Source organism: Medicago sativa, chromosome 8 (genome assembly GCF_051527215.1).
Source record: "Medicago sativa cultivar Bolivia chromosome 8, Bolivia_mono, whole genome shotgun sequence".
Lineage (NCBI taxonomy): Eukaryota > Viridiplantae > Streptophyta > Magnoliopsida > Fabales > Fabaceae > Medicago > Medicago sativa.
In genome coordinates, this window is record NC_140756.1 from 6,819,932 (window position 1) to 6,846,399 (window position 26,468).

The 26,468-nt window shown below is 32.5% G+C and overlaps 4 protein-coding genes across 4 annotated transcripts; 1 reads left to right on the forward strand and 3 right to left on the reverse strand.

Annotated features, from left to right (window-relative positions):
* Nucleotides 1-3,376: 3,376 nt before the first annotated feature.
* On the reverse strand, nt 3,377-11,322 carry LOC146896510 (signal transducer, putative (DUF3550/UPF0682)). The gene is made up of 9 exons (XM_085736121.1): nt 11,123-11,322; nt 10,447-11,041; nt 9,563-9,784; nt 8,484-8,550; nt 8,296-8,364; nt 5,945-6,036; nt 5,144-5,323; nt 4,891-5,027; nt 3,377-4,108 (listed from the first exon to the last, which is right to left on the reverse strand). Exons 1-9 carry the CDS (start codon nt 11,254-11,256, stop codon nt 3,883-3,885), a joined length of 1,722 nt encoding a protein of 573 aa, XP_085592247.1. The 5' UTR covers nt 11,257-11,322; the 3' UTR covers nt 3,377-3,882.
* A 2,982-nt stretch (nt 11,323-14,304) lies between these two features.
* Nucleotides 14,305-17,763, reverse strand: LOC146896511 (NADH:ubiquinone oxidoreductase, 17.2kDa subunit). Its single transcript, XM_085736122.1, has 5 exons — nt 17,612-17,763; nt 17,264-17,290; nt 16,167-16,258; nt 14,813-14,922; nt 14,305-14,716 (listed from the first exon to the last, which is right to left on the reverse strand). Exons 1-5 carry the CDS (start codon nt 17,701-17,703, stop codon nt 14,558-14,560), a joined length of 480 nt encoding a protein of 159 aa, XP_085592248.1. The 5' UTR covers nt 17,704-17,763; the 3' UTR covers nt 14,305-14,557.
* A 1,604-nt stretch (nt 17,764-19,367) lies between these two features.
* On the forward strand, nt 19,368-22,873 carry LOC146896512 (hydroxyproline-rich glycoprotein family protein). The gene is made up of 6 exons (XM_085736124.1): nt 19,368-19,771; nt 19,880-19,956; nt 21,638-21,703; nt 21,855-21,929; nt 22,042-22,116; nt 22,269-22,873. Exons 1-6 carry the CDS (start codon nt 19,450-19,452, stop codon nt 22,632-22,634), a joined length of 981 nt encoding a protein of 326 aa, XP_085592250.1. The 5' UTR covers nt 19,368-19,449; the 3' UTR covers nt 22,635-22,873.
* Nucleotides 22,874-23,460: 587 nt separating this feature from the next.
* On the reverse strand, nt 23,461-26,438 carry LOC146896513 (2-alkenal reductase (NADP(+)-dependent)-like). The gene is made up of 5 exons (XM_085736123.1): nt 26,169-26,438; nt 25,690-25,867; nt 24,770-24,936; nt 24,206-24,288; nt 23,461-24,055 (listed from the first exon to the last, which is right to left on the reverse strand). The coding sequence occupies exons 1-5, from the start codon at nt 26,394-26,396 to the stop codon at nt 23,677-23,679; spliced, it is 1,035 nt and encodes a 344-aa protein (XP_085592249.1). The 5' UTR covers nt 26,397-26,438; the 3' UTR covers nt 23,461-23,676.
* Nucleotides 26,439-26,468: the final 30 nt, after the last annotated feature.

The window sequence follows — 26,468 nt, forward strand, 5'->3', positions numbered from 1 at the left end:
CTCTCTACTAATCATGTGTCCCTCTTACCAACCTTTATTTAAGAATAAGGTTTTTCTTTAAGGAAAGAACAAGGTTTATATACTATACTATTTCTACTTACGTCCATAACTTATATTCTTCATTATGTCTCTAACATTAAACTACACTATCGATCGCTCCCAACGAACCTAAGTTTGATCAAATAAACAATTAAAATTACACTAGAGAAAAAACACATGATCAAAGGAGGCTATGGTTGACCATTAGTCAAACCCTACGATCGTAATGAATGCGAGGGTAGGGATGTAGTCGCATAAGAGACGACTACTACAGCCAGCCCGTAGGGAGCCTCCTACGCCTATAGTGCATACAGATTCACCTACTAGTCATTTTTTCTTTGTTCTTAACTTTCTCTCTTAAATACTAGATCCAAACCACATTTCGACATGTTAAACAAAAAATAATACGTTATCAACCAATCACATACCAAACAAACACCAACTTTAATTCTCTAACCACTATCAACACTCATGCATGCGCATGCACTTAATCAAGAGTACACAAATACATGATATATCAGTTCATTTATTTGGTAAAAGCTGTCAAAACTATTTTTGTGAAATTTTATTAGAAAATAAGGATAGGAACCTAATCTCGTAAAATTTCAAGTCATCAACTAAAGAAAGGTTTAACAATATACGATGGAATGATATTTTTTAAATATTCAATCAAGATATGTGCAATTATTGCCACACCTCAAGCACGATACAGAAAATTGGAGCAAATTTTCAAAAATGATTCCGAATCAAAGAATATCATATAGAAAGTAGAAAACATACCAAGTAAACTATCAAAGTAGAAACCAAAATCTCATGTTGAACTAATCAAAATACATTGTCCAAAACAGAACCATCAAATTACAATAAGCGGTGTATTGGATTAGGATTCTATGAGACTTTTTATTATAATTTTTTTATAGTATTTAATCAAGACTCTTTGTAGCTTAAAAAAAGTTTTGTGGTATTTAATAACACTCGTTGTCATTTAAAAAAGTATTGTGCTATTCAATCAAGACTCTTCATCGCTTAAAAAAAGTATTTAAAAAAGTATTGTGGTATTCAATCAAGACTAAGATTGTTTAATAAATTGGATTTTGTGGGAATTTTTAGTGAATTTTTAGCATAAAAAAATCTTTCATGAAAATTTGATTTCTTAGGATTATTTTTCTTTTATGATTTTAATATCTATCTCCTCTCTCACTCTCTCTCTCTCTCTCTCTCTCTCTATCTTCATCTCTCTCCATCTCTCTAGTAAAATGAAAAAAGTCTCTATTAAGAATATTGTGAAAGAGAATGTGTTATAATCATTTCTTTTCAATGAGTCCTTAAATTTCATAAAATCTTTTGAAATCTTATAAATCTATAAAATCATTTCAAGTTCTTTAAAATCTTAGATGTACATCCATTAAAATCCAAATTATAAATCTTGATAGTTTTTAAAAATCATGTAATGTCTATTAAAATCATCTAGTGAAACTCAATGGTAAAAAACACAACACATCAACTTTTTGCCACTAAACCATAACAAGCGCTACTATGATTTTCATTTCTCTGTAATCTATATATTAAAACATTCACACAAAAAAAAAGCTGAAAAATCAATTTAACTTGAACAAACCCAGAATAAATAAAGAGTGAGAGTGGTGGCTGAGCAATGTGTGTCTGAGTGAGAGAGAAGGATAAATAAAGAGTGAAAAATCCGGTGTTGGAAAAAGGCTTTTTACCTTTATTATCTCAGTTGTAAATTTTGTACTACTTGCTTATTACGGTATAATAATCGATGTTTGTTTGAACTGACTCAAGAGTTTGTTTTAAGAGACAGAATGTGTTTTGTTTTCTTTTGTTTTTTGTCTAACATTTTCTTTTTCAACTATGCACAATGTTCCTTTCTCCTACACTTTATAGTTTATTGAAGAAAATATTACATGTATATCCACTACTCTTCATTCATTTATCTTATGCTTTAATGTATCCTTTCCTTCTCTTCTCTTCATTAATTAATATCATGTACCTACAAATCTTAACTCAAAATATCTAAATTGTTAGATGGGATATCACAATTGGGGTTCCAATGGTAAAAAAAAATTAAAACATATGCTTTAATGTATCCTTTCCTTCTCTTCTCTTCATTAATTAATATCATGTACCTACAAATCTTAACTCAAAATATCTAAATTGTTAGATGGGATATCACAATTGGGGTTCCAATGGTAAAAAAAAATTAAAACAATTAACGACCAGCTAATAAAATAGTCTACGGTAGGTGAACTTATAATGAATAAACTGACAGATTTAACTTGTAGTGTTCAATAAAACTAACGGTTGATTTGTACAGAAAAAAAAAAAACTAACGGTTGACATGAAATTATAACATAAAAATTATATATTTGATTAAAATTTAATTTAATTACATAAAAGTAATCGTTGAACTACCTTATTAATATTTGACTTATGGTATGCGCTCAACACCCCCCATTTATAAAGAACAAATCTATTATATTTTTTTACTAAATATATTAATATTTTTTATAAGAAAAAGTAAATAAATAAAAAAGGTCTTCGTATTCAATTATGTTACGTAAGAACACTTAGATGAGATGATAATGAATCTCTCAATTAAAATTTTAGGTTCAAATTCAACCTTGGAAATTCAACAATGTTAAATCTTTTGAGAAAAAATTTGATCATCCACTGCAGCATACCCTGCTCGAAGCATTAATCATTGCAGTTACACGCATAGGTTATTCAGTTCACATAAAAAAAAATTAAGTAGGTTTATGATCAACCCATGAGCAAGTATTATATATGAATTTGAACAAATTAAAACCACGAACACTCTCTTCATCATCAATCTATCATTAGTTTCCCTAAATTCTTTATCCTTCCAAAAACGCCATACTAACTCAACCATGAACTTGGCATCTAAATTTTCAACATGAAGATCAACAGTTAGATCTATCAAACTATCAACAATAGCTCTTGAAGGTAAATTTGCTTCTAAATCACCATGTTGCATGGATAGATTTGATCACCATGTTGCATGGATAGATTTGGTGATGCAGTGATAGCTTAACCTAGAGTTGAATTCAAATAACTTAGAACATGATTATTAAACAACAAACCCATTTGTTCCATTTGTTTTGGTTTCAAACATAGTCCTATCAAACTCGAAGAAATGACCTTAAAATTGCACGTAGAGAAATCCAGTTTATACCACATAAGATAACATGCTAGCTTATGTAACAAACAATAATGCCATTTCCAAAGAAGGGAAGAAAAGAAGAAGAAAAAAACACATGTTGGTGGATACACAAATTATGCAGGAACTATCCACAAATGATGCAGAAAAAAAACCCAAACTTGTAAATGTGGTATTGTTTTTCACATTTTAAAGAAAAACGTCATTCAAAATGCAGTGTGCCAACATCTTCATGGAAGAAATAATTTCATACATTGAAAAGCATTAATGAGCAAGTGCACAAACATTGGAGCATCTTGACACTTGCAGGGAAAGGGTATAAAATGGTTGCTCTAAAAAATACTACTAAGCGCCATATAAAACTTTCTCCTAGTTCTGTTCTATAATCTTGTTCCTGAGCACACAACTTGTCATGCAAACAGCGTTGAATTACAAATCCACATAAGCGCCTTTCTCTTTGTTTTTGGTCAATATTAAAGCCTTCACTTGAATTATTACACGAAACTCACAAAGACCAAATTGTGATGTTGATAGGAATCAGTTCTTGATAGCTATACAAATAACCTGTATACATTATGTGCTTCTGAAGTGAAGTTCTTGCTTATCTAGGAAATTGGATCCCTTGCTGCTTAAAATGCTATAATTCACAACTGATCCACGTTTGGAAGTGTATTTTTAGGAGAAACGTCCTCAGAAAAGATGAAGTGCTTAGTTGCACCAAAAATGCCAGCTAGTTGCAGAATTACACTTTGATACGAGCAGCATGGAGCTAGGACAGGCGTTGGAAGAGAAGGGACACATGTTGGAAGGAATTCATTTTTATCATAAACTGGTGCATACGAGGTCAACACTGTCTGGCAAAATATGAATCTGGACGAAGGTAGGAAACAAAAACATAGGCTGATTAGTCTGTTAAAGAATAAAAAAAAATATGCTTGTTGGAGAAAGAGAACAAGCTTGGCATGTGCCTCAACAAACTTTAGCCTGTCCTTTCATAACATGGTGTAAAAGCAATTCAACACAAATTTTTTAGCATAAATTTTAGGTAATAGAGTGTTAAGTTGACTGAAGACAACTTTCAAGTCTCATTTCCATGACAAAGAATAGAAATTGTGTACACTAATATAGAACTAATTCCCAGTTATTTCTTGTTAAACTAAAAATAAGGATATTCAAATTATTTTATTTTTGGTACAAAGGATGTTCAAATTCTAGCTGGATGAATTAGAGGGGAAAAAAACTTCCATATGGCACAATTGCACAATAAATCAGTATGAATAATGCAAGCAACATTCTTTTATCGGATAAAATTCTTGTGTCCCACCAAAATTATATGGGAGGCAGATGATTTGGTGGGACCCGTGTAAATTTTAACCAATAAATAAGAGTATGATGAAAAATGTGTAGCACTCCTGGATAAGTACTGCATTTTTAATAATGGCCCTAAAATTAACAATTTTTAAAATCGATATAACTAACAATGATGAATTAATATTGGCACAAGCAAAATAGAAGGGTAAAAGTCAGTATTTCTCACAAGTTGTATGGTAGTGGAGTTTGGAACAGAAAACTGAGAATTATGGGAAATAACTAACAATAAATTTTGTCAATAAAACAATAAAAATCAGAACAGAAATGCAGAAAAACTTTACCTCATAAGAAGTCTCCTTATGAAGGGATCGCCTAAAACCTGTCCCCAAACTGGATCAAGCGTGTCTGTTGATGCCAACGCCAATCCCCAGTTATTTAATGATGATGACAGCAGTGTTTCAGCTTTGTTGTACAAGTCCTGAAATCAAAATTAAGTTGCTGAATGCTGAAGGACCGAGTATAGAATCTTATAAATTACAGAAAATGAAAAGAATTTACAGATACAAAAAACAAAGGGAAAAAAATAAGGCATACCAAATCAACATCAGTGCCTGAAAATCCTAGCAGCAAACAGAAAGCTTGTAGCGGAGCTGTAAGAAACATGGTGAATAGGCTCCCATTTGAAGAATGTGAGCAATCAGACACAAAAGGAGGCAAACGGCTTGGAGAAAGAAGCATTGCCACTGACTCTCCTTTTTCTGCTTCAGTTATGACCTGCACATTCAATTGATTGCCTGTTAAGTGTGTTGTAAGATGTGAATATGGCAAATTTTAATCTTGCGTAACAAAGTTGTCAAACATAGTTGCAATAACCAATTGAGCCATACCTACTGTTAAACTTGAATAGATTTACATACTTTTAAGAAAATATCAGTCAATTCCAGATAGAGGTGATTGGCAGCCAACCCCAAAAACACTATAGAATGATGTAAGATAGCGGTATAACCATCATTTCCGGGAGGGCAGAAAAAATATACAAATAAAGAAAGCAAAAGTGACAGCCATAGATTTTTCGTTGAATAGTTGGTGTTCCTTTGACATCATTAATGCCACATCATTGTAGGCACTAGGAACTTCAATTGAATTGTGAAATCAAACCATCTAGCTCTAAATTTATGATTTTTTTGTAAATCAATAGGTTATACTAGCATTCAATAACCATTTTTACGGTTAATACTTTCAGTGACAGGTATGATATATGCAGTATAATTAATTCCCACCAAAGTCTAGGGTAAAATTGGCATTCATTAACTTTTACAGATAATAGTATAAAATTCAATAAATTGTTTCATCAAACAAAATCAAGAGAAAAATGACTGAAGTAGTAGGGCTTGCCTTAAAAGCTTTGCTGTTCTCATTATCAATGATTAAAAGAAGTGGTCTTCTAGTAAACGGTAGAAAGTCCGATGGATATATGGAGTTTGATCCTGAAAAGGAATTGTGTTAGTGTTCTGATTTTCCAATAAAAGAATGTATATTATGAGAGCTCATCATATCATAATACAAATTTATACGCTGGAGGACAGTTAAGATGATGGAATACATTTCAATCAATATCTATGACCATAACTAATGTTAAATCCTTGGGTTTTAAGTCCTCTCTTCAATCTGCTTGGACCTATTTAAGCAAATTAACGCACCCAATGATTCCAAGCTATTCATGAAGGAACCAATTTAAACAAGTAATTGTCAGAACACTTCACATTGTATGGGTTCATAAACAAAACCACTACGACCGGCAAAACTTGTCAAGAACCAATTCTCCAAATGCTTGAGAAGATAGGTAGAGGACAAAGAATGGTTGAGTCTTTAATACATACTCTTATGTAAGAGCCATTAGAGGAGGTCTGAAGCATGAACAATACACAAGCTCATTTTATACCAAAATTGAATACAGTAATGAAGGCAGATAACAAGGATTCAATCACTGATAAGACCTCTCTGTTCACTGAAAGGCACAACAATACCCAGAAATCATGAATTTGATCTCCACAATCTTCTCTCTTTTTACAAGAAAGATTACAGGCTTTCCAATCTTGTACTTCCTCCTTTTAACTAAATTTTTTCATCCAAAAAGAATGCAAGCAAAGCAATGCCCTGTTAAAAGAATGTGAAATTACACATTCTTTTAACGGCACCTGCTCAGGGTAATCTAATGAAAAAAAAACTAACGCTGGAAAAATGGATGAGAACACAATGTCAATTTAGATTTTTTTTTCTTCTCAGAGAAGCAGATCAGAAATCAATAACAGCTAAAATCCATGGGGAGGCAACGAGTAGCAGTTAAAATCAAGGGCGGAGCCAAGTGCACTTGAGGGTGTGCAGCTGCACACCCTGAGATCTTAAATTTTATACCAATGATATTGTTTTATTATATTTTGCATACCCTGGAATTTTTGGGTTGCACTTGCATTGCACCACATCCTTCGGTCCTTACCTAATAGTATAGTTTTGCACCTCACCAACTGCCGATTATCTATTTCACATTCTTTCTGATACATGTTAATTTTACTTTATCATTTACATTATGTATAAATCTTAAGGGTAAAATGTAGAACTTGGGAAGGGAATCAAGCACAATTTCTACAAGTAGCAAATAATACCTTACCACTAAGCCAAATTCACCCAAATTGAAAGTTATGTGTTTGATCTTTGAAAACACAATATATAACTACTCAATAATTCATTTTTTTTTAAGTATATGATCAATTGATACCACAAAGTCAAATTTAATATACGACACCTTCGATAATTCTTTACCACATGATCATATTACAAATTTCTTCATTGAATTGAAAACTATTACAAAATTTGATAATATAGTTTGATATGTCAACAACTTGCATCAATATCAACGTCTTATGAACTTTTTATCAAACATGTTAATTTTTATGTATCTAGTTAACGTATCAAATGACATCTGAATTCCGAATAATGTCAAATTTTGTAGACATAATCCATGTGATAATAACTTTCAATGCAACGATGAATTTTATAATATGGTTATGTGGTAAAGAATTATGTGAAGTGTCATGTATTAAGTTTGACACCATTGTGTCAATTGATCATAACCTTTTTTTCTAATACTTTTTTTTTTCTTTCGGTCTCTCATTTTTTTTAATATTTTGTATGTTTTAAAATGGTATGTTTTTACCTTTTCACCGTGATTTTTAATTATTTCTTTTCTCCCCTTTAATTTTTACCTCTAAAATGATTAGTTGCATTGATTTTAATAATAACATGAGTTTTATTTGATCGTTGGTTCTTGTTAAAATGATTAGTTGTGTTGATTTTTTTTTTATTCAACTTAGTTGAGCTGATTTTAATGATGGAATAAGAAGAAAAATTACTACTCTAAAACTTGGTCTCTCTCCCACACACACACAAATATATATATAAAATTATTAATGAAGTCAAAAAGTTTGCACCCCCTAATCCAGGGTCCTGGATCCACCACTGGTTAAAATACCATATATATATGAAAAACAAACACGTGTTTTCTTGGTCAATAAACAATATCCATTTACGGTGGGGAAATGTCAGACAATAGGCGCTGCAATTTCCAATAACTAATCTAACAAGGGTCTAAACTCTAAACACATCAAGAGTTATGACAAAAGCAGAGCCAGTAACATAGCAGGCAGTACAAGAATGGAAGTGCATGAAACAAATCCTATAGAATGTACCTCTATCTCCACGGGAACCTAAGTTTATGCAACCAGATTCATTATTCCCGGCACCAGAAGATCCTGCTCCTGCATTTGATGTAGAAAGCAAAGTTCACCTTTCAGTAAAGGAATTATATTGACATAGAAGTATGATATAACCTACGCATTTACAGTCTTTTAGTCCTAGTTAATAGAAGATATCTAACCTGAAGCTGACAAATATACAAGGAGAATACCATCCAAAGGAAGCTCCTCACAAATTGTGGCAAGAACCTAGCCATTAAAATGAAAAACAATATTATACTCAAAAAATTTGCAATCCAGGAAAAAGAATGGAAGAAATAGTCGCACTGATATGTAAACCCCTTTCTTCTAGTTGAAAGCAGGAATGGTCAATATCACTACATATTAAACAGAATAAATGGCCGGGCCTAAATTTTCTTAACACCTTTGTCCCTTGATATTAAACAGAATAAATGGTCGGGTCCAAATTTTCTTAACACCTTCGTCCCTTGATATTTTTTGGGAGGATGTGAGGGGAATAAAGATGTATCTCCATGTTTAAAACAAGAAAGCAGGCGCATGAATTCTCATGAAGGGATAGGATGTTAAAAACAGTAATCAAGGCTACACAAGTCCCTACATTACATGTTAGAGGTAGTCAACTTCTTCCGGTATCTATTGATAAAAATTTAGATTAAATAGCTTCAGCTTCAAGCCATTGTTCATTTCTTTCAAGACATAAAAGAAATGATGGGGGTTTTTGGAGGGCTAAGTCGATATTTTTGTATTTGATATTTCAAAAAAATAAAGAACATCATGATTAATGATTATATAATAGTTCAATCACACTTAATGATTTTAAAAAACATTTTATAGTGTCCGAAATTTAAAAAGAAAGGTAAGCCCTCCCTTCCCATCCTAAACCCTCCATCCAAACATACCCTAAGAGAAAATGTGAGGGAAGACCAATTTGGCCTTGTTAAGCATTAAGATTATTACCATCATTATGAACGTTATTATGAGTGTTTTTGAGTCATGCTTGTACTACTTGCACTAGACTTGTACTTTACCTAGATTACTAGTATAATAGGCTATAAACTCAATGTTGTGCATTCAAGGACATATAACAATTATTTAGAGTCTCATCAATGAAATATTCTCTCCTTTTCTTTGAGACCAAATAGCGGAACCTCAGTCATTGAATGGAATCAACTGATTTGATACAAGAACTACTGGGTCCATGGAAAAGCAAATAAAGAATAATATATATTTCCATACTTACAGCTATGAAATGTGTCAGTGAAGGACGGTATAATATAGCTTTCCGTGGGTTTGCTGGTAACGTAGGATCAGCAATATCTTGTATGTAACTGATACGACCAGTCCCAGTTGCCCCATTCTGACTAAATTTTGAACCACCAGACTGGTAAAATGAGCCACTAGGTTCCCACTCTAAACATTGAAGCATCCTAAAAGTGTCAATAGTGAACTCTGAAAACTTAACCTGTTCAGTAATCATCACAATCACATTTAAAAACAATATTAATGAAAGTCCATAACATGTTACAGACAGTAAAAAACCTACCTTATTGATTGTGGAGTACTTGGGTAAACCGTTTAATTAAACTTGACTGTTTATTGTATAAGTGCATATATATATAAATTATGGACATGTTTGGATAAACAGCTTAATTTGCAGCTTATAGCATAACACTTACAAATAAGATAAAATATTTCTATCAACAAGATAAAATAAAGTCAAAATGTTTTTGTATAAGCTATAAGCTGTTTTCATCTTGGATAACTTAAGGAAATAAGCTGAAAACAGCTTATGAACTTATCATGAGTTGTCTTCTTAAGTTCTCCCAAACAGTCTCACAAGTGCTTATGTCAGTAGATAAGCTCAAATAAATTAATTCAAACAGACCTTATTTCTACAATCAAAGAGGAAATCCTGCATAAACTCTGTATAAGCTATTTCTACAAGCTAGCCAGGGGAGCAGGAAAACAATTTATAAACATGTCATAAGGTTTTTCCATAAGCTCATCCACATACTTAAACAAATGCTTATACAATAAGACAATCTCAAGTAAGCTCTCATAAAACACCAACGCCCCATTTATCATTTTCAAACAAATATTATGTTGTAATGTATCATTGTCTACCTCATTATAATGGAAGCTACTCAACACAGCATCTCTTAATTTCAAATTCCGCTTCGCGATAGCAACAGGAACACGCGGTAAAGTATCAGGATGAGAATCCAAAACCAAACTATACCTCACCGGTCTAACATTCATAAAACCCGTATCAACCTTCAAAAACCTCCCAATTTCCACCACAACAACCTTCCACTCCTTAAAATCACTATCCACAAACACTCTCTTACACTCATCAACCAACACTTTCAGCTGATTAACCAATTGTTGCAACATTTCCCTCCGATTCAAAAGCAAACACACCGTTAAAAACCTCGCCAAAAACCTCAACTGCTTATTCGCAATATTAACATCCGAAAACAATCCCTCTCTGAAATAATCGCGCGTGAATATGGCTTCATAGAAAATGTAAGATTCTGATAAATAATTGTAATCAGAAGTTTTCATATATTGTCCAAAATACAATTGACCAATCCGCGACGCAATTTCTCCGATTTCCCATCTTTTCAACCCTGCTTCAATTAGTTTCTGGCGATTTTCTTGTTGGAATTTCCATAATTGTGTGTAGACTTTGAAAACCTTGCAGAAATAAGTATCATGTCTGTAATTAAAGAAATGAGGATGCAATTAGGGTTAGGGTTTGGAAAGAGGAATTAGGGTTAGGGTTTTGTGATGTACGAACCTGGAGCGTTGGTAATAAGGTAAGTCTCTGATTTTGGAGAATTTTTTGTCGGCTTTGTCGACGAGAGTCCAGAAAACTTCGCTTACTGGGATGTTGCTGTTCAGCTGTTGTTGTTGTTGCTGCTGTTGCGCCATTTTCGTCTTCTTCTTCAACCTTCTGAGCTATGTGCGATATCACATCACTCTTCCTTCTACGACGTCGTTTTTGCAACGGTCATCATCGTTTATCATGTATACCCGGTAGAGGATAATTTCACTTCGGTAAAAATGACTTTAATTAATTTGTAGGGTTAATAGGCTTTTACCCCCTGTAATATAGGTGACTTTTGGTTTTGTCCCCTAGGAAATTTTTTTTTTAGATTCCGTCCTCGTAAAATGAAGATTCTTTGGTTTTGCCCCCTGACCCCAATGAGTCAGCAGAATCTCCTATGTGGCACTCTGCTTCAGCAGATTCTGCTGACGTGGCGCGCTGACTGTATAATTATTTTTATTTTTTATTTTTTTATTGGGGTACACGTGGCATTTTTTTATTTTTTTTTTAAAAAATATTTAAAAAATTGAAAAAATTCTGGAAAATTGAAAAATTAATTAAAAAAATTTAAAAAAAATTAAAAAATTCTGGAAAAATTAAAAATTAATAAAAAAATTGAAAAAAAATTAAAAAATTCTGGAAAAATGAAAAATTAATAAAAAATTGAAAAAAAAATTAAAAAATTCAGGAAAAATGAAAAATTAATAAAAAAATTGAAAAAAATATTAAAAAATTCTGGAAAATTGAAAAATTAATAAAAAAATTTAATAAATTAAAAATTCTTGAAAATCGAAAAATTAATAAAAAATCTGGAAAAAATGAAAAATTAATAAAAAAACTGTAAAAAATATTAAAAAATGAAAAATAATCTAATAAAATGAAAAATAATGAAAAAATTCTGGAAAATAAAAAATTTCTGGAAAAAATTCTTGAAAATATTTAAAAAAATTCGAAATTTTCAAAAAAATTAAAAAGATTAATCATTTTTAAAAAAATGAAATTTTTGAATTTTTCATTCGTATTTTTCGAAATTTTGTTTTCAACAATGTCTACTACATTCGTTGATTCATGTGTTCTATTATCGCCCATTATTTCCCCTTTTCTCGACCATTTAAAAATTACAACTAATTAGTATTTCCTGGAATTTTGCCGGTTGTTCTTCTATCGGGTGCAATATCGAACTCTATTAATCTAGCTTTCTCATTCACTAATGTTATGACATGTTGGTTCGTTTTATTTCAATTGCATGTCTTCAAATTTAAACTGGACCTAATACAACCATACAAAACTAAATTTTAAAGTGATGAATGCATATATACTAATCAAAATTTTGAAAAATACAAATGAAAATTTCAAAAATTTCATTTTTTTAAAAATGATTAATCTTTTTAATTTTTTTTGAAAATTTCGAATTTTTTTAAATATTTTCCAGAAATTTTTTATTTTCCAAAATTTTTTCATTATTTTTCATTTTATTAGATTATTTTATTTTTTTAATCATTTTTTATTATTATTAATTTTTCCAGAATTTTTAAATTTTTCCAGATTTCTTTAATTTCTTTAAAAAAAATCCAGAATTTTTTAATATTTTTTACAGTTTTTTTATTAATTTTTCATTTTTCCAGATTTTTTATTAATTTTTCGATTTTAAAGAATTTTTAATTTTTTATTAATTTTTCAATTTTCCAGAATTTTTTAATATATTTTTCAATTTTTTTATTAATTTTTTTATTTTCCAGAATTTTTTATTATTTTTTTTCAATTTTTTTATTAATTTTTCATTTTTCCAGAATTTTTTAATTAATTTTACGATTTTCCAGAATTTTTTAATATTTTTTTTCAATTTTTTTATTAATTTTTAATTTTTCCAGAATTTTTTAATTTTTTTTAAATTTTTTTAATTAATTTTTCAAGTTTCCAGAATTTTTTATTTTTTTTAATATTTTTTTTAAAAAAAAATAAAAATGCCACGTGTACCCCAATAAAAAAATAAAAAATAAAAATAATTATACAGTCAGCGCGCCACGTCAGCAGAATCTGCTGACGCAGCGTGCCACATAGGAGATTCTGCTGACTCATTGGGGTCAGGGGGCAAAACCAAAGAATCTTCATTTTACGAGGACGGAATCTAAAAAAAAAATTTCCTAGGGGGCAAAACCAAAAGTCACCTATATTACAGGGGGGTAAAAGCCTATTAACCCTAATTTGTATAAAGCAAAAATGTAGTGATTTTTTACCAAAAAAAAACTGTGATTTGAATATTGTTCTCTATTTTTTTTTTTTTTGAGAGAATTGTTCTCTATTTTTTGACAAGCTAAAATTGAATTGGCCAAAACATAAAAGGCTCCTTAAAAAAAAAAAAAAGAGTACATTTCAGTTTTATTTTAAAGGTCTTCTTAACAAGTGTTCCGAGCACTCTTTAAGAATTATAAATTAAGAAGTTATTCCTTATAAAAGTTAAATAGTTCAATTTCCAATATATTAAGTTTAAGTACATAAATTTTTATAAAAAGTTATCATTTTAGACTCTTAAAGAGTGTTCTAGAGGACACTCGTTAACATTTCTCCCCTATGTTCATGTGCCAAACAATTTCTTAAAAAGGGAGATGCTTAAAAAATTTAGGACCAATTCCCTTACATCATGAATGAATGTGCATTGTCTGCAACTTGGTTACTTGAGCAATTCGACCACAATTTTGTTTCAGTTCAAGCAGTTGAACCATGACGGAAGATCACAATTGTTAGATGACTAGTTTTGTTTTCAAAACATTAGTTTAGATCAAAACCATTTGAATTTAAGAGCATTTGATCCTCGTTCTCTTTCCATAAGGGACAATATATCTTTCGATCTTGGAAGATTGAATTGGAATCACTTCTGTTATTTATTTATTACGTGGCACTTTATTTAAAAATTATATTTACCTTTTGTTATTTGCAAGAAAAATTTATGTATGCGTATTACATAAATAATTAAATATGGAAAGGAAGTGGAATTTTCATACAAATAATGGAAAAAAGTTTTCAACTACGAATGTGAAATAAAGTGAAGATACATATGGGATATGGCTGTATATAATTTTCATAACAGGTTTGAGGGGTGACAATTACTAAACTAAGTCAGAAATTAAAGAACGTATACTCCAAATCAGAGCTAGGGCAAAATATTACAGTAAAATTAGAGCAAATATTTTTGACATATTACATCACATACATACCGATTGGTGACAGTATATAGGAAATATTCCAATTTCACAGTCAATTTGTCTGCTATCACAGCTAATAATTCTTTTATTATTAAAAAGCAAAAACAGTTTTCCACCTCATGAATTGAATTAGCAATTTGTCAGGAGGAAAGAAAAACAAACATTCAATCCAATACATCGGCAACTCAAAGCTGAACCATATTCACGGTTCGTTTGTGGACTGCCATGGTTGGTACCTGGTCCAGTTTCTCTGCCCTGGATTGAGAGCATGTCCCTTGGAATGATAGATAAACTCTTCACCATGTCCAGACAGATTTTCTTTATGATCAAGACCGTACCTTTTTGGTTTCAATAAAAGAAGCTGCAACAAATTCATTGCAAATATTATGTTGGGGCTTTATATTTTTTTAGCATATGGTATTACTTAGGAAAAGAATTAGGAAACAAGCGAATTTACCTCATCGCCGGTGTGATCAGTTATGAAGTGAAGCCAGCCATGCCATTCAGCAGGAACCTGAGAAGCATTATATCTAGACTTCTCTGCATATTCAACCCACCTGTGTCTTCCTGCCAAATTTTAAAAATAATGTGTCATTTGTTATTACATCTAGAGTTTTAAATAGTCCAACCAAAGTTTGAGTCTTGACAATAAATTATAGAATATGGAAGATTTGACTCCTCTAAAGTGAATCATACTTTCAGATAGAAAAGTGAAGTGTTATTGCCATTGATTGGGAAATCAACGGGTAATGCACAAAAATGTAGAGTAAGAACAATGTCTCAATAGCTCTCTGTTTTAAAAGATTGCTTCATCCTTTCGCTGTGTGTTGCACACACAATTGTCCCAAATGGAATGCAATCATCTTATAGGCATGTTCGGCTATACGCTTGAGCTAATTGTACAGATAGAGATATAGAACAAGTGTTTACATCTATCTTTCTTGACCTGATTGTAAATATTGTGATATTGATTGCTTACTTGTAAGGTTATGTAGTAACTCCAATAATTGCATTAGACATTTATTCCCTCAGTAGTATTCTACTCCATATAGAAACTCATATGAGATAATATTTTAAAAGCCACAACATTACACCATATCCCATTCTTATTTCATTTTATTTTTTGAAACTGCCAATGCTAGCATTATTAGTTTTTATGCTGAGGGTGGGGATCGAACCATTGACCTCCTCATCACTCCACTCCTTAACTCTCCCACCTCATCCACCATGTCATCCTTATAAGTTTTTTTTTTTTTTGACAAAATGTCATTCTTATAGGTTATATCCCCCTCTCTATCTTGTTATGATGGGAACCTGTTTGGTAAGTAGGAAGTAGGGGTGATTCCCTCTATTAGAGAACTAGAACACTGTAGAACTTTGAGGGCCTACAAACCACCCAATTACCTAGATGCCGTAATTCTCTCGAATGATAAGTTGATTCTCTCTAATCGATCTTATGTATACACATCACAATCTGACATAACTAACTAACTAAAGGGTTTTACCCAATTACCCAAATGCCGTAATTCTCTCAAATGATAAGCTGATTCTCTCTAATTGTTCTTATGCATACACATCATAGTCTGACATAACTAACTAACTAATTAAAGGGTTTTACCTATCATGTTCATTATGTCATAATGAGATAGCAATGTGTAAAAACCAGAATGCTTGAAGCTGGCGATTGCAGCCCAAGTGATCGCAACTGGTCTTGGCTCAAGGGATTGGCTTTCATTCATTTGAGCCACATCCATTTATCAGAATAAACCACACACACATACAGATATAGACAGAGAGAGCGGGGAACTAACCATACTGTGTGTTTTCAGTTTTCTCATAATACTTGTTACCGTATTTGTCAACACCAACAAGCGTTGCCCCAATATTGTGGATCTTGGTTTGCCTACATAAATTCAGAAAGCAATTAGAGTGGAAGAGGAAAAACACGTGTAACACAAGGAAATTCAAATCTCGGGGTAAAATGCAAATAAACAGCAGAGATATTAATATCAAAAGCTGAGCCTTTCACCAACTTTACAGAAACAAATTTAAGGGCCTGTTTGGATTGGCTTATTGAGTTTATCTACTGGCATAAGCACTTGTGAGACTGTTTGGGAGAACTTATGACATGTTCAGAGACTGTTTTCAGCTTATCTTCAATTCTTCATAAGCTCTCCAAGATACCTATTGAAAATAGATTATATCCTATGGGAAATCTTTTTACTTTAATGTATCTTTTGTTATAAAAATAGCTAAAACATAAGCCTCAAGTTAAGTTGTTTATCCAAATAGGAATCTGATTGCAATGAGAAACATAAGTTCTTTCAACTCAACCTAAGGTATGGTTGGATGGAGGATTTAGGGGGGGACGAAAGGACGGATAAGATTTTCATTTGAAATGAATATTCACAAATTTCTTAATTTTTAAAAAGAACATACTATCATGAAACTCAATATCCTATCCCATATTCATTATTTTGAACATAACATAACTCATTCCAAAATGAAAATGCTGCCCTCACATTCCTTTTCTTCAAAAACCCTCCATCACAATAGAGAAAAATTGTCTTTATTCGTAACAACTTGCAATCAAAACACCTAAAAACTCTCTTCAAACCCGAGTTTGGGTATGCAACGACATTAAAACTCGTAGTGAGAGTTTGTCGCCCATTTGGGTCCCACAAAGCGCGAGGGTTTAGTCTCCGCCGTTGCAGGCAGAGGATACCCGATTTACATCCAAAAACAACACCTAAAAGCTCGCATCCAACTAACCATTTAGGGAAATTATGAAGCAACAAAATGTAACACATTATCGTCATTATCATGTTTGTATTTGAATACAAACACACACTCAGAAAGAAAGAAAAAGTCAAATGTAAGATCAAAAACAAAACAAAAATCGACTTACAATAGGTTTCCATCAGGAAGGCATCTCCTGGAAATTCAAAACAAAAATAAAAAACAATATCAGCTAATCAAATCAACAAACTTTTAATAATTATATTCTTCAAATAATGCACAGCAAAATCACATTAATTAACCGAAAAATTGAAATCAATTGGAGTTTGATTTCAACTATACGGAATTCCATTTTGCAGTTAAATAAGAAGAATTTAATAATAGTGGAAAAAGCGCATTTTTTGGGCTGAATAATGATTATTATGGATTAATAATCCCAAAAACGAAAGGTACTACACGGTTTGTGAAATTGAATCATAATTGAAAAAGAGAAATGGAAAGGGGAAAAGGGACAAACAGGTATCCTTCATCTTTGAGGTGTCTGAAGAAGCCACCGAGACCTTTCTCCTTCACCGTGTTTAAGATGCTCTTCACCACCGACGACGCCATGATCGATCGATCGATCCACCACCACGTTCTCTTCTCTTCTCTATGTTTGTATGTAAGGCTGCGTTTGGTTTGGTATAATACGGTGATGTGATACCTCGAGACAGATCAAAAACAATAATTAATCTCGATTTTTTTTTAAGACATTTTCTATACTTTCAATTTCAAGGGTAATTTTATTTTTTATCGTCCTCTAATTTATTTGTGAGGTATAAATGGTTTATATTTCTTTTTATTTTCCCTTTCTTAAAAAAAAAAAAATCTTTTTATTTTCCGAGAATAAAACAGTTTAGCTCAGTTGATAGAGATATTGCATAAATGTAAAAGTCTAGTTCGAACCTCGGACACCCCAATTCTTCATGTTTGTTTTTATGAAACCGTCGATAACAACTTTTCGTTTAAAGGTGATTTTTGATTCTTTTTTAAAAGTCTTAACAAACAGATATAATACTCGTTAGAATGATTATTTTATATAAAAAAAAAAATATAACAAGTTCTAGATCATCTATAGTTCTAATAAAGATGATACATTATTTGTCAAACAATATTATTCTTTCAAATTGATAAAACACAACAAGAATAACATAAATTAAACATTTTTTTTTTTGATCAAAGCTAGAAAATTAAATTGCAAAACAGGAGGAGGCCTGAACCTTATTACAACAAATAAGCAGGCCAATTATGACCAGACTCAACTAAAACAAATCTTATATCCAACAACATATACTCAAAATGATGTATTTATGAACAGACTTGTAATACTCATGTCCTTTTTATTTTATTTTTTGTGATAAACAGAGAAGCTACACAACAAGTCAAGAGGCACAAACGCCTCTTACATCATCATGTAACAATAAATCAAACAAAGGAAAAACAAATTCTACTTAAATTCCGATCAAAGGAGCGGAAGGCCTTTATTAGCATGAAAGCTTGCAAATTTGTTGGTTTCACGATAAATATAAACAATAAAAGGAATATGAATTTGTTTTTGTTTTTTTTAATAAAATATGCTTATAACATTTCATTAGCAATCAAGTAGTTAGTATTTGTCGAAATTTCATCAAAGACGCAAAAACTAGGCAAAGACTGCCTTTGCTAATTCAATGGTAACCTCATTCACATGTCTTCTAATAAACCTAACACGAGAGTTTGTTAAATGTAACTTGCAATATTGCAAGCTACTATCCATAATGACGTCAAATTCGATGATCTCCCCTACCTCAATTGAAATAGTCGGCTACTTATTTCGATTCAACTTCAAAATCCACATTTGATAGCTATAAGTCATGAATCCACCAAATAACATGGTAAAACTCCAAAGCCTCTTCTACATCAAACGAACACAATAAGATGAACTACATAGTTTTTGAGAGTACACAACTTTCTTTCTTCATCTCGAATGCACATACCTATACCTACTTTATTTCTAGAACTCGAAAATTAAGTTGATCTTACAATCATTAACTATTACTTAAACCTTTATATATCATTATTATTTTAAATTTTTTTGTTCAAAAAAAGTATTATTTTAAAATTTTAAAATAAAATAAAAGAAAGAAAGAAAGAAGTAGCTAGTGGGCCTTGTGAACCAACAGGCAAGCCAAGCCCAACCCAACAAAGTTGAAGTGTCTATATATATAGTTGAAAAAACACCACATGCACTTTTCGTTTCTCAATTTCTCGATTCCAAAGCGATAGTAGCTAGTACATCGAAAGAGAGAACGAAGAACTAAGCACTGAGCAACAACAATGGACAGAGAATGGGGTTCAAAACCAGGAAGTGGCGGAGCCGCCACAGCTCAAAACGAAGCTATAGACCGCCGTGAACGACTCCGACGACTCGCTCTCGAAACAATAGATCTAGCAAAAGATCCCTATTTCATGCGCAATCATCTCGGTAGTTATGAATGTAAACTCTGTCTCACTCTTCACAACAACGAAGGTAACTACCTCGCTCATACTCAAGGAAAACGTCATCAAACCAATCTCGCTAAACGTGCTGCTCGTGAGGCTAAAGATGCTCCTACTCAACCTCAGCCTCATAAGAGGAAGGTTAACATGAAGAAATCTGGTATTAAACCCCTTAATCATTGTTTAATTGTTAATTGGGATAATTAGTTTGATTAATTGGGATAATTAATTTTATTATTTGTGTGTTTGTGGGTTTTGTTTTTTGCAGTTAAGATTGGGAGGCCTGGGTACCGTGTGACTAAGCAATTTGATCCTGATACGAAGCAAAGATCTCTCCTTTTTCAGGTTTGTTCTCGTTTCATGTTTGAATTCAGATTTTGTTCGTTAAGTTATATTATAGGTGAAATTGTTTTTGTGGTTTTAAGTTATTTAATTATACTGGATTAATAATAAGTTCTAGGTCATGTTTGGATAACAACTTATTTTGTAGTTTATAACATAAGTGTTTATCATATAAGCAAGCTCAGATAAATAAGCTATTTCTAAGATAAAATAAAGTCAAACTGTTTTTGGATAAGGTTAAAGTATAAGTTGTTTTTATAAGTTATCTTGGCAGGTTTATGGAAATAAGTTGAACACAGCTAATGGACATGTTATAAGTTGTTTTCGTAAGTTTTCTCAAACATTGTCACAATTTAATTGTTGTGACTTGTGAGTGAGACTTAGCTCTGTTTGGATTAAAAGCTTATTTTGTTGCTTATAGCATATAAATGCTTATGAATAAACTATTTTTGTAACACAATATATAGTAAAGTTGAACTATTTTTTCGATTTCTGTAAGTTGCTTTTATAAGTTGTGCTGGAGGGTTTATGGAAATAAGCTAAAAACAACTTATGAACATGTCATAAGTTGTTTACATAAGTTCTCCCTACCAGTGTCACATGTTTTTATGCCGGTAGATATGTTCAAATAACTTAAAGGATGGAAGAAGCAATTTTGTTTAAACTGTATAAGTAAGAATATGCTAGCTCTTAGATTTTAATGGTTATATATTTCAAATTGATTTTGGGAAAATTTAGAGGATTAGGAGTACTGGTTGTATATGAGAAGATACATGAGGATTAAGAATGGAAGTCTCTCCCGGCCATACTCTGGATTACTTGGGTCCCCCTTCCCCTAGGAACCAGAGGGTTAACACCAAAAAAAGAAGAAAGAATGGAAGTCTTAGAGAGAAAATTAGGGCAGCGCTTATTAGTGGAGAATATGATGTGGTAGAGTTAAAAAGTAGTTGGTTTGTTTGGGTGTGTGTGGGCTGTGGGAAGACTCATATAAATGACAGTGAAGATAGTGGATCAAATGAAGGATAACACAAATTTTAGGGACAGAGGGACATCAACGAATACTTTAAGTTGCACTATTAAGAAGGATTCATATCTAAATGAGTTGTAATTAGGTACAATTTACTTTTGATAGGACAATATTAATGTATTAAACTCCATGAGAGAAGACTCCGGTAGTAGTGATAGTGGTTGTTGTTGTCGATTACACTTCTCCATGTGGGTATTAGGATAGAGAGAGTATTATGATAGGAATGAAACCGTAGAGAGAAAATTAGGGTAGCACGGTTCTATAAAAGATGGCGGAGTCACATATTGGTTGGTTTATTTGGGTATGTGTGTGGAGACTGGATAAGACTTGTAGAAATACTAGTGAGGAGAGCAGATTAGATGATAGATAGTACAAGTATTAGGGGTTGACATGAGGGACATCAAAGAAGACTGTTGGTTCAACCATTAAGAATCGTTTGATTCTAAGTGGTTTGTCATTGAACACAAATACAATTCATGATAGGACATTATGGTGGTGATGCTTCACCCATGTACCCGAAAATGTGAGAATAGACTGCACTGTTGCTGGTTGTTGTTGTTGTAGTAGTTAATAACACTTCTCCTTGTGATTTTCTCAACATTGAATGCTTCTAACATTATATGATAATAATAAAATTTTAAAATTTTATTGATGCAGATTGAATATCCTGAGATCGAAGACCTCGCAAAGCCGAGACATCGATTTATGTCCTCCTATGAGCAGGTACACTTTTAATTTATAGATTTACACCGCCTCCTATCTTTTTGTGTGTGTGTGTGTGTGTTCTGAAGTCAAGCTGTCAAATTATTTGTTGTACACAAAGCCATGTCTTAACATTTCGGTTTTTCTCTCGTTCACATTTTTATGTATACAGAGGATTCAGCCATTTGATAAAAGATACCAGTATCTATTGTTTGCAGCTGAACCTTATGAAACAATTTCTTTCAAGGTAAATACTTACTCTAGTTTATTATTTATCATGTTTTGGGCGATGAGTACATACATATATTGAGTTCCGGAAATTTACCTTTTTGTACTTTGTTAATCAATCCACATCTCAGGTACCAAGCACAGAAATTGATAAGTCCACTCCAAAGTTTTTCTCGCATTGGGACCCAGATTCAAAGATGTTCACAGTTAGTACATTTCTCCTCTTTCTTTTCTAAGATAAAAAAGTTTGTCCATCCTAGTTTACATAATTTTTGTGTGATTGTGAATAAGTTAACGGTAGTTGATATTTAATTTTCACTAGCAGCTTCTGATGACAGAACTTTTGCTTTGTCTGCAGCTGCAGTTGTATTTTAAAACCAAGCCCCCAGAGGCAACCAAACCACAGCCACCTGCCTCTGCACCTAATGGCACCACAGCACCTGGTGTTCCACCAAGGCCTATGCCCCCACCACCACAAGCTCCACTACCACCACCACCACCACCTCCACAAGGGCTACCTCCCGGCGCACCTATGGGAAATCCTCCACGGGCCCCTCCACCTCCAATGTCAGGATCAATGCCACCACCACCTCCTATGGCTGCAAACGGTCCTAGATCTGTACCTGGTGCAATGCCGCCTCTTCCACCGCCAGCCCCCATTGGGACTAGACCTCCATCAATGCCACCTCCACAAGGTTTTCCAGGCCAACAAATGCAGAGCTAGGGCAGTATGCTGATGAGTATTGAGTGTTTAAAAGTTGTGGTTGGATGCACCTTTATCCACTAAGGCTCAAAACAAAACACTACCCCAAATTGCCTGTTCATTGCATCTCATTTTTCTAATTTACAAATTTATACATTGATGTATCAAGTTGTCTGGTATTTATTATTTATGTTGACCATGGTCTACAAAGTGTAGTTCTCCTTTACCTTGATATAGATGGGAATTTTTTTGCTTGGCCAGTAACTGTTTGATTACAGGAAATCATGAGTGATTGCTAAAACAAGTACATCCCTAGGCATCTGTGTCGATGTTATTGGATGCTTTTTCTTTATTGCCTACCTAAATATCTTGTGTATCATTTTCATCAACTTAGTCGTTTAGAATTCAGTTGCAGAATGTTCACAAAAAAAAAAAAAAGAATTCAGCTGCAGAATGCTCACAAAAAAAAAAAAAAAGAATTCAGCTGCAGAATCACTCTCAATTCAATAAAAGTAAATCGTGAATCAAATATCTATACGACCACTTCTTATCTAGGTTGAGAGTCCCACGGATGATTAACAAAAAAAACAAAATAACATCAACGCGGATGAATTTCATTTAATTTTATAATGAAAAGATTATTTGAAAATTAAGGGAAAATCTCTTTTCACCTTCCTTAACATTAGTTGTACACATGAAAAAAAAGACCTAATTTTGTTATGTTTATAAGCACATATCTAGAAGATATACCATCAAAAAGCTTTAACTACATGTGTAATTTTTAGAAATGTGAACGCCGAAAAGTAACAAAATTTTTTAAGTTAGATTGATCCAAACTAAAAAAATCTTTAGATGACAATGCACAAAGGCAAGCAAATGATTTTATTTTCTATCAATAACACTAATACATTACACAGCTCCCTGAACTATCAGGAACACAGTCTCATCATATCATACATATGAAAAAGATGACTGCAAAGGTGGTGGTACAAAGACAGCTAAACTTTTCTAGAAAATTTTGAAAAATCGACAACATAACAATACATAGGAAAGCAAATGCTTTCTATTCACGAGCAACGACAACCACTTGTTTACCAACATTGCGACCACTATACAGGCCAATCAATGCTGCAGGACCATTCTCAAGACCCTCAGTTATGTCTTCAACATACACAATTTTCCCGTCTCTGATATGAGGGAGGACAAACTCCAAGAATTTAGGATTTAGGTGAAAGAAATCAGCACTGTTAAACCCTTCCATTCGAATCCGCTTATATATGAGATGTGCCAAATTCGTTACAGGTTCAGGTTGCGTAAGATTGTACTGTGAGATCATTCCACAAGCAGGTATGCGGCCATGGACTCTCATATTCAGAAGTACTGCATCAAGTGTCTTTCCTCCAACATTCTCAAAGTAAATATCAGTGCCCTCAGGGAAGTGCCTGATTTGTATATTTCGATATAATACATTAGCAACTACTGTATTTTACTATTCGGCACTGTAACATAAGTTTATAAATTATAATGGCTACGCAACGAAGTAACATCTAAATCTTTTTGTATGACCAAACTGTTCAGTGCAGAATACAAACCTCTTCAAAGCTGCATCGAGGTCAGGCTCTTCCTTGTAGTTGAAACCTCCGTCAAATCCAAATTTATTCTTCAAAAGATCCACCTGATTGTAAAAAAAACATGCATTCAAACAAAAGAAGGACTAGGTTTTTTTAACACAGTAAAAAAAAACTATTTCAGGTCTTGGTACAATTTTTAATCTATGCCACAATTCATTATGCAAATTTTTCCCTCCATTTTCTTTTGGCAAGGGTAAGGGAGTTGAATATTGTAGTACAAATACTGATACATAAAATAAAGTACACGTTATAACCAAATTTGTACATTAGAACCATAAAACTCTATACATTATATATACAAATAAGGAACAGGTTATGGCGATTTTATTTTATTTTTTGGATAGGCAAATGATAGTATATTAGTTGTTATCTTACAATTTTCTCCTTCACTAGGGTTTAAACCCCGGTCCTTTATAACTCCTTCAACTTATATTTAACCTTTATATCAAACTAGCTCAACTACCCAATCCCCAAGGTGACGGTGACATACTAAGGAACATAAAACTTAAGCAATTACAACAATACCTTCTCTTTACTTCCAGCACTTCCTACAACATAACATCCTTTCAGTTTAGCGAATTGACCAACAAGTTGACCGACTGCACCAGAGGCAGCTGAAACAAAAACAGTCTCTCCTTTCTTAGGACTGCCTAGTTCAAAGAAACCAGCATAAGCAGTTATTCCTGGCATACCTGTGTTCAAAGAAAAACGCACCATATGTTAAAAAAGCACAACAGAATGGCAGAAAAATATGCGAGTCATCAATGACATATGTTGTACAATATCATTTGTAAATAAAACATAAATGAGAACATTAAAAACTTAGGCTAGAGAGAAGTTATGCAGAGATGTGGCTGTAACAGATGTCTAAAAGCAATGAGAAACCAATTCTAAATAACCTTCAATTATGAAAAGAAGAAAATGGAAAAGGGTTGATAACGGCTAAACAGCCAGACAACTATACAACAATCACACAATATGTATCTTCCATGACAAAATGGATCCTCTACAGCCAACTATACCTATTGTTTAATGATAGTGATAGGTCCGAATTGATTAGTTCTTGCAGTATCAATGTAGAGAAAATGGAGTTTATTCTTCCCTGCAAGTTTTATTGATACGAAGAAAACCAATACACGAAGGAGCTAGTTTCCTCTTCTCACTAGAGCATACTCTAGTTTACACTCTTGAAGTAAATGATTTCCTAATTCTGCAACAAGACTGTCAGTCCTATTTATACTGCATAGGAGGACTAACAGAATACACTAACAGCAAACCTAGCTAACAGAATACACCAACAGCTAACCTAACTTACTCATTAAACAAAAACAAACACTAATAATCAGCTATGGTTGGTTCCCAACAGATAAGGCCTGCATATGAGACTGAAATCAAGTGCATTCTTTACCATAAATCAATATAAATTGAAATTGTTGAATACATACCGAGAATTCCAGTATAGTAGGAAAGTGGGACATCCGTGTGCTCAATTTTGAAAAGTATTTGAGAAGAAGGGACCAAACTGTACTCTTCCCATTTGCAGAATCCCCAAACTAAATCACCTTCCTTATAATCAGGATGTCCTGATTCAAGGACTTTAGACACCCCAAAACCTGCTATTACCTGTAATTACTGAAAAATTATCAGAAACTACATTAACAAAATATTGTTTCAAACTCAACTTTGTAGATTATTCTTTGATTAGTTTCAATCTTGATTTAAGAATAAAACTGAAAAGCTAATCACATAAACTGCAAAATTCCAATTTCTTTAATTTGCTAAGAAATTTATCATATCTAAATTGTAAACTTACTAACATGTTGATCCATGCACAGCACAAACTAAATTACAGATAAGAAAAGATACTTTAAGGATCAAATTTGACATATACTCAAAAGGGCTATTCACATAAGCTTTAACTTACAGATTGAGGGGTGTATGCAAGAGGATTAATGGGAGCTCCTTGTGGTTTGTTCATGAGATTCCTCATGAATGGATCACAAGACAAGTATAGATTTTTTAGCAGAATATCATTGGAACCTTGTGGAAGCTTAAGAGTAATTGTACTATCAACAATGTTCATGTCTGATTCTTTAGGAAAACCAGACACATAGTCCTTCAGTATCACTTGCTTGTTCCTCACTTGTGCCATGTTTGGTACTGTTTTAGTTCATTCAGTTTTCAACAGAAAAGTGATTAATGAAGGATAAGTTAAGCTAAAATA

Bases quoted from the DNA above. Each gene is read 5' to 3' on its own strand.
- LOC146896512 (XM_085736124.1), top strand. From the start codon at position 19,450: ATGGACAGAGAATGGGGTTCAAAACCAGGAAGTGGCGGAGCCGCCACA. The intron at 21,704-21,854 runs GTACACTTTTAA...TTATGTATACAG, and splicing joins TTATGTCCTCCTATGAGCAG to AGGATTCAGCCATTTGATAA. The intron at 22,117-22,268 runs GTTAGTACATTT...CTTTGTCTGCAG, and splicing joins CAGATTCAAAGATGTTCACA to CTGCAGTTGTATTTTAAAAC.
- LOC146896510 (XM_085736121.1), bottom strand. From the start codon at position 11,256: ATGGCGCAACAGCAGCAACAACAACAACAGCTGAACAGCAACATCCCA. The intron at 5,028-5,143 runs GTATGCCTTATT...TTTTGATTTCAG, and splicing joins CAGGCACTGATGTTGATTTG to GACTTGTACAACAAAGCTGA. The intron at 4,109-4,890 runs GTAAAGTTTTTC...ACCTTCGTCCAG, and splicing joins ATAAGGAGACTTCTTATGAG to ATTCATATTTTGCCAGACAG.
- LOC146896513 (XM_085736123.1), bottom strand. From the start codon at position 26,396: ATGGCACAAGTGAGGAACAAGCAAGTGATACTGAAGGACTATGTGTCT. The intron at 24,937-25,689 runs GTATGTATTCAA...CTTTGAACACAG, and splicing joins CTACTATACTGGAATTCTCG to GTATGCCAGGAATAACTGCT. The intron at 24,056-24,205 runs GTTTGTATTCTG...TATACAAATCAG, and splicing joins CTCGATGCAGCTTTGAAGAG to GCACTTCCCTGAGGGCACTG.
- LOC146896511 (XM_085736122.1), bottom strand. From the start codon at position 17,703: ATGGCGTCGTCGGTGGTGAAGAGCATCTTAAACACGGTGAAGGAGAAA. The intron at 16,259-17,263 runs GTAAGTCGATTT...GAATTTATGTAG, and splicing joins CTTCCTGATGGAAACCTATT to GCAAACCAAGATCCACAATA. The intron at 14,923-16,166 runs GTTAGTTCCCCG...AAAATTTGGCAG, and splicing joins AACTGAAAACACACAGTATG to GAAGACACAGGTGGGTTGAA.